Source organism: Mandrillus leucophaeus, unplaced genomic scaffold (assembly GCF_000951045.1).
Source record: "Mandrillus leucophaeus isolate KB7577 unplaced genomic scaffold, Mleu.le_1.0 Scaffold260, whole genome shotgun sequence".
In the NCBI taxonomy this organism is placed as follows: Eukaryota; Metazoa; Chordata; class Mammalia; order Primates; family Cercopithecidae; genus Mandrillus; species Mandrillus leucophaeus.
In genome coordinates this window covers 1506270-1518384 of record NW_012102699.1, presented here as the reverse complement: position 1 = coordinate 1518384, position 12115 = coordinate 1506270, and the positions used below count along the sequence as shown (strand labels likewise).

General features: G+C 34.7%; 1 protein-coding gene across 4 annotated transcripts in view; it reads left to right on the top strand.

Annotated features, from left to right (window-relative positions):
• VPS13A (vacuolar protein sorting 13 homolog A (S. cerevisiae)) overlaps positions 1 to 12115 on the top strand; it is a 256563-nt gene that overhangs the window by 144329 nt on the left and 100119 nt on the right. For all 4 annotated transcript variants that reach the window (XM_011984082.1, XM_011984081.1, XM_011984083.1 and 1 more), the window contains 6 exons: positions 3332 to 3485; positions 8320 to 8447; positions 8832 to 9001; positions 9579 to 9796; positions 10500 to 10732; positions 11916 to 12008. In XM_011984082.1, the coding sequence (XP_011839472.1) occupies positions 3332 to 3485; positions 8320 to 8447; positions 8832 to 9001; positions 9579 to 9796; positions 10500 to 10732; positions 11916 to 12008 (996 nt within the window). The remainder of the gene's footprint in view (positions 1 to 3331; positions 3486 to 8319; positions 8448 to 8831; positions 9002 to 9578; positions 9797 to 10499; positions 10733 to 11915; positions 12009 to 12115) is intronic.

Genomic DNA, 12115 nt, shown 5'->3' with positions numbered 1-12115 from the left:
CATTTAAAAATGGTCTCCATTTATTACTGGAGATAAAATGGAAAGGAAGCGATGACATTGTCTCTGACTTCATGGAACTTGCCAGTTTAATGCAGAGGTTGGTGGTGATGGTGATCTGGAAGGTATAATAGTAGTTAGATAGTAAAAAAAGTAATCTGACACATAATTAAAATAGTTATAAATTGTGGTAAATTTAATGAAGAACACAAATAATAGGCATGGTGTTGTAGTCAATTAGATATGTTAATAGATAATTTATTGGAAAGATCTAGATTAGAAATACTAATTTTGGAGTCATCAGCATATAGATGGCATTTAAAGCCGTGGAAATATATGAAATAATCTATACAAAGGAAGAGAAAGTATTAGAAGAATTCGTAAGTTGAAAATGAAAATGGCAAATGTGTCACCACCTTAGTTTTACCTTCTTGTTGGTTGACATTGCTTCAGAGATCTCTCATGGAACTGCCCACAAGTTCATAGTTTTTTCCCTTGACTGGATGAAGGTCAAAAGTGTGTCACATGCTTTGCCGAAGTGATAGCAACGTACACTCTGGGAGATTTCTTTAAGAAACCTACTTAACAAATCCTTCTCCCCACCTCCCAGTTTCCCTATTTCTTTCTGTAAAAATTTTATTTATTAAGAGAAAACCATCATTTTAGAGATTTCAGACTTTTAAGTCAAATGTATATTCAGAGCATAAAACATGATAGCATTATGAAAATCTTAGTGTGTAAGATAATAATGGCTGCTTTAACTTATAGGGTAGGAGATGGAAGTTATCTTCTTAAGATAAGTATTTGAAGTCTATTTATATTGGTGAGATAACAGATAGAAACTTGTAAAACATAAATAGTGTGTTCCACCCAGCATGCTGGGGCCATTGCCACCCCACTGGGCCCAGTTATTAGGCGTATTTGTGTGGGGCAGCAAAGACACTGCTGTCCCGTGCTCTTCCCAGGTGGAATCCATACAGAATGTCCAGGTGATGCTGCAGACAATCTGCAAGTGCCCAGCTGCCTTTTGAGGCCAACCCTCTAGGATAAAGTTGGTGCTTCCCTTACTCTAATTCACTTGAGTAGTTGGTTAGCTGCTGTTGCAGCTCACCCCAGAGCCCAGATATTTGTTCCCTCCTGGGCCTCATCTTCTGTGTCAGGGAGAGGCTAGAATTGGTTTTGAAATCAATTAGTCTAACGCATCCAGACCAAGTGGAGCAGCTTGTGATTTCTGACTTGTCACATTTTCGGTGGTTGCATACACAGCCTGTCCTGACATGTAGATACTGCACATCAGCAGCCCTAGGATCCTTACAGTTCTTTGAACTTCCTCCACTGAGCTCCTGGCAAAAGTGAAGGAAGAGTGCCGGTTAACAATCAGTATTTGAGGTGCATGCGATAGACAAATACTAACTGGAAGACATGGTTTAGAAATTGTAATATTTAATTTCTGCTTATTATATGTACTATTTTTGCAATGCCTGCTACATAGTTACAAAATAAGCATCATGAATAAATGAATGAAGGAATGAAAGCTTAAAAAACCCAAAACATTGGTAGTGTGTATAAGGTACACATGGACTTAATTTTAAAACACTAAGTTAGTGTATCATCTTTGAAATGCAGTCAAAGAAAGCTTGGCACAAGTAAAACTTATTAAATATTGTGTGATTCAAATTATCTCCTTGGGGTCATAACAGCTAAAAATATAACTAATCCTTTTTGTTGTTTTGACAAACTTAGAAGTGAGCCAAACTCAAAGATCTTTTTTACATTATTGCTGTTGTGTTAGGGTTCTCCAGAGAGAGACAGAGAGTGTGTGTATATGTAAAGAGAGAGGGAAAAGGGAGAGACGTATTTTAAGGAGTTGGTGTACATGATTGAGGATGCCACCAAGTTCAAAATCTGCGGGGTAGGCCAGCAGGAAGGATACCCAGGGAAGAGGTAGTGTTGGAGCTCAAGTCTGAAGGCAGTCTGCTGGCAGAATTCTTGCTTGGAGGAGGTCAGTCTTTTTCTATTAAAGGCCTCCAACTTCAATACAAAGTGATTGGATGAGGTCCACGTGCATTATGGAGTGTAATCTGATTTACCTAGAGTCTAGTGATTTAAATATTAATTTCATCTAAAAAATATTTTCACAGAAACATTTAATGTTTGACCACATACCTAGGTACTGTGACTGAGCCAAAGTGACGTACAAAATTAACCATCACAGCTATTAAGGCAGGTCTTATGCTGTTGATTTGGGACTAAATTTGTAACAGCTAGGATTTGAAATTGGATCTTTATTTATTTATTTATTTATTTATTTATTTATTTATTTATTTTTGAGACAGAGTCTCTGTTGCCCAGGCTGGAGGGCAGTGGCACGATCTAGGCTCACTGCAACCTCTGCCTCCAAGGTTCAAACAATTCTGCATCAGCCACCTGAGTAGCTGGGATTACAGGTGTGCACTATACCCGGCTAATTTTTGTATTTTCGGTAGAGTCAGAGTTTCACCATGTTGGCCCAGCTGTTCTCTAACTCCTGGCCTCAAGTGATCTGCCCGCCTGGGCCTCCCAGAGTGCTGGGCTTACAGGCGTGACCCACTGCATCTGGCCTGAAATTACTAGCTCTGAGTTAGTTCCTAGTTTATGTGTGGACCTAAGCATATTAACCATTTAGGTTCAGTGTCTTATAAATATAAATATCAGGATTGCATCGTTGGTGCATGGTTGTAATCCCAGCTTCTTGGGAGGCTGATGTCGGAGGTTGTGCCCAGGAGTTTCAGGCTGCAGTGAGCTAGGATTGCATGACTGCATGCCAGCCTGGGTGACAGAATGAGACCCAGTCACTAACTACCTAACTAAAAATAAATAAATTTCAGGATTATATTCCATATACCTAGGACGTTTTTGAGGTTCAAATAAAATAGTTCATGTAAAACACATTGTGAACTCTAAAATTTTTGATTAACCAAATGTATCATTTTTGATTATTCTGCGTTTGTAAAATGAAGTGCTTACTAACCAAAACAATCCAAAGTAGATAGATAACTACTTAAAGTTCATTTTAAAGGTTTAAAATTACTAGATTATTTGGTACATTAATAACGAATAGTTCTTTATTCATGACTTCATTGGCGTTAGCACCTAATTTAGTTCTATATTTCACAAGCTACTAAAGAGCACATGGTCATTTCGAAAACTGAATATTCAGTTTGTAAAAATGTTTAATTGATGTGGTAGAGGATTGAAACAGTCTTTCATTTTTCTCTTCTGAGAATTTTAACTGTAGTTAAATTCTTCAGTGAAGTAGCAGTGCTAAAAAGAGCAAATATTTTTTGTTTAACAGTTCATTCTTAGTCAAGAAGATATAACAACTATTTTTAAAACATTGCATGGCAATATATGGTATGAAAAAGATGGTAGTGCCTCACCTGCTGTAACAAAAGACCAATACAGTGCCACTAGTGGAGTTACTACTAATGCTTCACACCATTCAGGAGGTATGTTTTTAAAACTTCAAATTTCTTCCTGCTTTCCTCTCTTTCTCTCTTTTTCTTCTGTCTTCTTCCCTCTCCTTCCCTCTATCTTTTCCCTCCTTCCTCCCCTCTTTCTTCCTCCTTTCCTTCTTTCTTTCCTTCTTTTTCTTTCTAATCAGCTAACTCCATTCAGACATCTCTAAATTGTCCATTAGTCACTGTGTTGATTTTTTTTTCTTTGAATGAAAGTTCCTAGTCCTATTGTAACAAAATTCCTCAATCTATATTCATGTTTTCCTGACTTCCTTGTAGCTCCTCATTTTCCATTTTTCTCTCCTTCCCCCATCTTCTCCCTATCCCTAGTGTGGTATATATCCCAAACAAATCTTTTATATTGATATTAGGAATATCAGAGTATTAGAGGTGCAAAGAGAGGCTGGCTCATCATTAGTAGATGGTGGAGTTTAACAAATGTTTGGGAGATGGATGGAATGGAGTAGAAGGAAGCAGAACTCAGAAAGAGGCTTCATCTAATGTTGGATCCAGTGTGCTCCATGGAAGGTGGCTGGTTTCTGAGTTCAGCACCAGCACATACAGAGGGTTAGTTAGTGCTGGGATGACTTTGCTGCATAAGCATAAAGTTTTCATTCTGGCATTATAGGGGATCCTCAGACTTACCTACCTGAAAATGAAACCTGCTAGTTCACAAGACTCACCTTTGCAAAGCCCTGAGGTATTACACAGCATTTTTACTCAGAGAATCCTAACAGAAAAACAGCTTTACATTTACAGCATTGTAGGAAACCCCACCCTTACTAGCTGGAATAATGAAACCAGTCCTTTATTGTTAAATATGAATGGTAAGATATGAAGAAACTTGTGAAAAACCCAAGCATGAATGAAACTAAGATAAACAGAATAGTGTTTTCTGAAGGAAACAGATAGTTGAGGTGACAGAAAAGTAAGCAGACAAACAAAAAACAAACTCTGACATTCTAAGAGGATTTTGAGAAGATAGTATAAGAAATGGATCCCACTAGCACCACCAGCTCACCCAAGCATTGGAGAGTTGCTGGAAATCTAAATATTATTGCTGAAAATTTAAAACAAAAACACTAAACATGGAATTAGAAGTATTGAGTTGGAATATTTGGTCGAGGCAATCTCCCATGACAGAGAAGAAAAAAGCACAGGGATGGAAAATGTGATCAAACTTAAAGAGTGATGTTTTAGTTCAGAAAGTCCAATTCCAGAATAAGTGTTACAGAAGAAATAATTGAGGAAATGGAAGGTAATTCTTTAAAGAAGATAGTACTCTCCTTTTATCTGCAGGGAATATGTTCCAAGACCCCAGTTGATGCCTGAAACTTTGGGTATTACCTATGTTTGGATAGTACCCAAACTATATTTTTTCCTGTACATACATATGTGTGATAAAGTTTAATTTATAAATTAGGCACACTAAGAGTTGAACAACAACTATTAGAACAATTTTAACAATATACTCTAATAAAAGTTATGTGAATGTGGTCTGTCTCTCAAAGTATCTTAATATTTTCAGACCCCAGTTGACCTGACTGCAGGTAATTGAAAGTGCGGGTAAGGGAGAACTGCTGTAAACTGTCCAGACCTAAGTAAATATTGAAGGAAGCTCTTGGCTATAATGAATCTACTGAGTTTCCAGCAGATTGGATAAACTAAGATTCCACATGCAAACACATTTTCATGAGATGTCAGAATGGTAAAGCTAAGATTTTTTGAAGTTTCAGAAAAAAACAGGCTGCCTGTCAGGGACTTAGAAAAAAATGATTGCATGATTGATTTTTGTTGTTTTTATTTATCAATAAAACATGATGGAATAGAATCCCCGGATGGTGGAAGACAATGGAGAAATGTATTCAAAATTCTAAGGAAAGTGGTTTTTGAAGCTCAGATTCTATACACAGCCAAGCCAATACCCAAAATGTGAAAAGAAAATAATTCTCAGATTTCCTGTGACAGAGTTCTTCATACTCATTCGTAAAAGAAATTAGTCTGAAAATGTATTTCAGCAAGTCAGGGAATCTAGGAAAGAGGAAAATATGGGGTTAAAAAAACCTAGGCCTACCCAGGAGTGCATTGAAAAGGAATCTCCAAATTATCTGTGTGAATAGGCTAGAAAGTAATTAGCTTTCATTAAAAAGTAAATGAGAATGCTTTAAGAAAAAAAAAAGCCATGTGGAAGAATGTCTTATAGAAGAAAAATAGCATGAATTCCACATAGTATGTAGGATACAGAGTTAGCTGTATTATATAACTGATATAGAGAGGAAAGTGTTTTCTGTTCTTAAGAAAGAAATTTCTATACCCTGGTGCAGAAGTGGACTAAATTTTGCATAATTTTGAGCCATTGTTAGAATGTGAGAAGAGAACCTCTTATTTTTCAGAGGTGCACTCATTGTGACAGTATAGCAGCAGAGGCAGTATTAGTGTAAGTCTCATTGAAAAATACTACATGGTCATAGTTAAACAACACGTCAAAGACTTCTTATGTAAATAAAAAAGTAAATGTTATGAACCGTGGTAACTTAGAAGTAAAGACATTACTAAGCAAAGCTGTAAAGAGGAAGATGGTTCAGGGGAAACAAATAGTAAGGGCTTAAAGAGTGAGAGATAATGTCTGCAGTTGATGTAACAAGAAACAGATGTTTGAGTATGTTATTTTAATTGTTTTCTGGAAATTTTTACACATATACCAAAGTAGAAGGAATAAGGTAATGAACCCACATGTATTCATCACCCACTTTCACTCATTAATATCATGTGGCTGCTTTGTTACTGCCCTCACTCTGCTCTTCCCCCTTCTTCCTCCAGCCTATAAGATATTTTAAAGCAAATCCCAGATATTATACCATTGATTGCTATTTTTCCATAAGCAATAAGGACGTTACTTTTTAAATATAGTAACGTCATCACCCTAAAAATTAGCCGTGATTCCTTGAGACCATGAAAATATCCCCTTAGGGTTCATCTTTCTCCTGAATGACTCATTACAAGGTTTGTTTTTTTTCAAATAATGATAAAAGTGTCAATTCACAAAGAAGATGCAACAATCCTAAATGTGTATATACCTAATAACAGAACTGTAAAATATCTGCAGCAAAATTGACAGAACTAAAGAAGAAAATACACATATACAGAATCATAGTTGGCGATTTGAACACACCACTCCTGGTAAATGACAAGATATGGCAACAAACTTGACATAATTAATGTAATATAATGTTACACTCACTTGCAGAATACATTTTTGTCTTTAAGTCGTTCCTGGAATGTTTACATTCTCTTGTTCTGTCACCCAGGCTGCAGTGGTGCGATCTCGGCTTACTGCAAGCTCCACCTCCTGGGTTGACGTCCCGCCTCAGCCTCCCGAGTAGCTGGGACTACAGGCGCCTGCCACCATGCCCGGCTAATTTTTTGTATTTTTAGTAGAGACGGGGTTTTACCGTGTTAGCCAGGATAGTCTCGATCTCCTGACCTCGTGATCCGTCTGCCTCGGCCTTCCAAAGTGCTGGGATTACAGGCGTGAGCCACTGTGCCCGGTCATTCATACCATTATTTATCAGGAAAATTTCACATTTCACCAGATGAGTTAAGTTGTAGAAGACTGACAACACCAAAGGTTGATGAGAATGTGGAACAGTTGCAATTCTCATGGACTACTGATAGGAATGTGAAACAGTATAACCACTTTGGCAAAGAGTTTGGCAGTTAACATATACCTACCTTTAACAGAGCAATTCCAGACCTAGGTATTTACTCCCACCGCACCCCAAAATAAGTACATATATACACAAAATGACTCATTTAGGAATACGTATAGCAGATTTACTTATAGTAGCCCAAATCTGGAAACAACTTAAATCTTCATCAATAGGAGGATAAACTCTTTTCATAGAGTGCATGAGTAGCTGTAAGAGTGAACTACTTGTACATGGAACAACACGGTTGAACCTCGAAAACATTATGTTGACTGAAAGAAGCCACACAGAACATTTTACAATCTGTATGACTCCATTTGTATGGAATTTAAAAATATACAAAACTCATCTATGATGATTAAAATTAGAATGATAGAGAGGTTGAGGATTGGCTAGCAAGTGTTAAGAGGGAACTTTCTAGAGGGATATAAGTGTTCAGTATCTTAATTGAAGTGGTGGTTATGTGGATATATACACTTACCAAATTTCATCAAATAGTTCATATAAGATACGTATATTTCATTGTATGTAAATTTCTATCACAATTGAAAATACATTACCTGGCATGATGGTACTTTTCTCTGAAGTTAGATATAACGAGAATTAGAAAGTGGTGTGTTTTAATTTTAAGCTCATTTAATATGTGCATATAATGTCCTGATTCAAAATTTAAATGTAGAAAACAAATTTTGGATTCTTCTCATAAGTAGAAAAATTTTTTAAATGTCTCTTGGTTTTAGTTTTTTAAAGTAAAATTTGAATACTAAATTATGTGCCAGGTACTGTAGTATGCATTTTACATGTGCTATTTCACTTAATCCCCAAAACATATTCAGTGATTAGGTCTATTTTTCCTTGGAACAGAACAGTAGTGGAAACAGAAGCATCAAAAGGAAAGAGAAACACCAAGTGTTCAATTAATATTCCCAAATTATTATGGAAAGAGTCCTAAGCCAGAAACTGAGTTTTACATGTGAATTTCCTAGTATTTTATTTTCTTGAATGTCATTTTACTATACCTGTTTAATTAATAGTTCTATTAAATCTATTTCAGGGGTATTTTAATGAGCTAATTTTTAATATATTTTCTTTTATTAAATAACTTTAATTTTTTCAAGGAGCAACTGTGGTGACAGCTGCCGTGGTAGAAGTACATTCACGTGCCTCACTAGTTAAGACAACACTAAATGTGAGCTTCAAAACTGATTATCTCACCATGGTGCTGTATAGTCCAGGTCCTAAACAAGTAAGTCCAGGAAGAAAAGAAAATGTATTTTCACTTGTGAAATTTGCATAGGTAGATGTTTTTAAAGTAAAAAATGTTAATACTTAACATGTATTTTGTAGTATCTGTCCCTCCGAGAAAAGTGGTTGATCTTTTTACTCTAATAATAATTGTAACCATTTCCCTTTTAAATGAGTTATCTATCATGTAGCTAATAATGTGAAAAATAAATTGTAAAATTGAAGTGATATGTATATATTTTTGGCTTTTCATTAGAGCCCTTTGGAGACAGAGAATTTTGAGGTTTGTTATAAGCAGGGGCAATACTTTGTAGTAGTTCATATCATAAAATACACGTTAGACTTGTGTTTCTGTGTAATTTTGTATTGATTTCTCCTTTCATAGGCTTCCTTTACAGATGTTCGGGATCCTTCTCTGAAACTTGCTGAATTTAAATTGGAGAATATTATAAGTACTTTAAAAATGTATACAGATGACTCAACATTTTCTTCCTTCTCATTAAAAAACTGTATTTTAGATGATAAAAGGCCTCAAGTCAAGAAAGCAACTCCTCGGTATGTATTGTAATGATGTTCTAAGGTTTTACTTGAGAAATTGTTGATATATTTTACAGAATTCATTTCCAGAGTTGCACGTTCATTTTCTGAGTGCATCCTAGGTTTCTTAAAGCTTCAGTTCAGTCAACTCGTAGTACTCAGTTAACATTTAAAATGTCCTGGTTCTGTTATGTGCTATTCTTACTGAATAATTGATAGATTGGTTGAGTAAATAGAAATAATCAGTGCAATTAAATTGGTTTTTACATTATTTAAATTACATTCTCTAATATAAATTATTGTTAATCCATGCTAATTGCAATGGGAAGTACATGAAAAATTGAAAAGAAAAAATATCCCGAGATTCAGATGTTCAATTTATTGAACATACACTTCCTAATTTATGATACATTTGTGTTTCAGAAATTTGTAAGTTCGTTATTTGGAACACTTTATGGATCTTCCCAAGAGACATGACTTCGGAATGCTTTTTTTTTTTTTTGTCAGTGAAAGAGATAAGAGGTCTTTAAGTTTTACTCGTATGTTTGATTACTTCTAAGTTACTCATGTAAGGAATTGTTACTGTGTTTTCCAGAATGATAGGACTGACTGTTGGTTTTGACAAAAAAGACATGATGGATATAAAGTACAGGAAAGTCAGAGATGGCTGTGTGACTGATGCAGTCTTTCAAGAAATGTATATTTGTGCAAGTGTAGAATTTCTGCAGACTGTTGCAAATGTCTTTCTGGAGGCCTACACCACAGGCACTGCTGTAGAAACCAGTGTGCAAACATGGACTGCTAAGGAAGAAGGTTAGTTATTGGCTAAAATATTTAATATTTGTTTTATTGAAGTGCTACAACAGGACTTACCTTGATTAGCCTTTTAGATCATCAAGGTAAATACTTTAAGAAATTAAAATTTTATTTTTCAGAGGAGAAGGAAAACCTTAATGTGTTTTCTGGGAGGTTGTATAGTTTGCATTTTTTTAAAGGTGTGAATATATATTGCATTTAAAAATTATGAAACCTATATTAGAATAAGTAATTGTACTTCAGGCAGTAACATGAAGGAATTTGCCTAATGGAAAAAAACAAGCGAGCGAATAATCAACCAACCATACCTTTTCACAATTAAGATAATATTTCAATTTAAAACACTCATTTATTTTTCTTGTATTTATTCCTAGCTTTTAACATATGGTTTCTCTGTTATCTTTTTGTAATATGTCATTTACTGTGGTATAGCAGAAAGAGTATCAAGTTGAGAATTGGAAACTAGATTAGGGTCTAGGCTTTCCAATTAAATAGTGAAGATTTCCCCCTCATTTAAAAATGTTCTTATGCCTATAGCTTCTTCAAATCTTCACTAAGGGTTGTAGTTGATTCCTTTGGAATCTAAGATTCTTTTATTTTACTTTTTACTATTATTTCATTTTATTATTTTCTTATAAATAAATTATTCATAATATATAGCAAATATTTTAATTTATTAATTTATTTTTATTTGTTTTAGTACCTACACAGGAATTAGAGAAGTGGGAAATTAATGTTATTATTAAAAATCCTGAAATTGTGTTTGTGGCTGACATGACAAAAAATGATGCTCCTGCTTTAGTCATTACAACACAATGTGAAATTTGCTATAAAGGTAACCTTGAAAATAGCACAATGACTGCTGCTATTAAAGATCTCCAAGTGAGAGCCTGCCCGTTTCTTCCAATCAAGAGAAAAGGCAAAGTCACTACTGTGAGTTAACTATCTGATCATCTGCTTAATTGTAAACTATTTAGGAAACAAAAACTACCTACATGTTTTCCAACCTTGCTCTGTAAAATGTCTTTCTCTCTGCTTAGAGAGCTTAGCTTAGAATGTTATTGACCAGCTTTGAAACTCTTTCATTCTTCCAGATGTTGCTCATTATTGTTAGTATTTGTGGGAATATTCTCAGTAAAAAGTTGGGTTCATCTTGACACTTTTCAGTTAAGATCTTACTTTGACTTTCTAATCATGTCAATTCCAAATAGCTCTTTGGACTTTTAAGACTTTCTGCCAGTTGTTTGCTGTGTTGTTTCAGTTTTATTGTTTTAACTTTTTTCTCCCATTTGGATGTTTTTGCTCAAATAATGCGTTTTTCCTTGTCTCCATGTAATGTCATTTGAACTTTCGGCCATTTGCTTTGACATAGTTCACGTTGATACTTTACTCTCTAGTAACCTCTTGGCCTTCCTTCTCTTTATAACTCTACTTAAAATTCATTCCTTTACAGACATCTTTTCAAGTGAACTGGCTAACTCCCAGCAAATACTTACAAAAATATTTGAACTTCTAAATGAGTAATAGAAACATATGTTTTTGTTTGTTTCTTTGTATTTTGTTCCTGATGCTTGGTATGCGTCTACAGAAGCATAAATGTTCTAAACATTGTCACCATATAAATATAAGATGTAATTTTGATACAATGAATATATGTATATTAGTTAGGATGTAAGATAAACTGTTGCCCAAATTTACAAGACAGTTGGCCCTCCACTAAGCAAAGAGAGAGAATAGAAAATGGAGGGTATACCAATTCTCTCTTAGGTTTTGATTTAGAAGTTTTACATATATATTTCTTCTGTTCACATCTTTTTTGGCTTGAACATAGCTATATGACCACACTTTGCTGCAATAAAGGTTGGAGAATGTGGTATTTTTTTCCGAGCTACCTTCTGCTCAGATAAAACTTATATTACTGTGGAAGAATACAACAGATATTAGGTTCTAGAGGTCCTTCCTATGGGACAATTAAGGAGTGTATTAAGTAGTAACTTTTTAAATAGTTATTTTTATTAACTCGTTTGTTTGACATACCTATTACTAGGAGAGTCTTTAAATAGAAATATTTTTATATTTAAACATTAATTTAGTGGTATTGATTTTTCTCTCATAGGTTTTGCAGCCCTGTGACTTGTTTTATCAAACTACTCAGGCAGGTACAGATCCACAAGTGATCGATATGTCAGTAAAATCCCTGACACTAAAGGTAAATTAAAATATAATCGTTTGAATTTTCAGTGCATTTTAAAAAAGTAGAAAAGCCTAGAAAGTTATTATAGCAAGTCTTTTCATTGTTAGGCAAACAAAATAGAT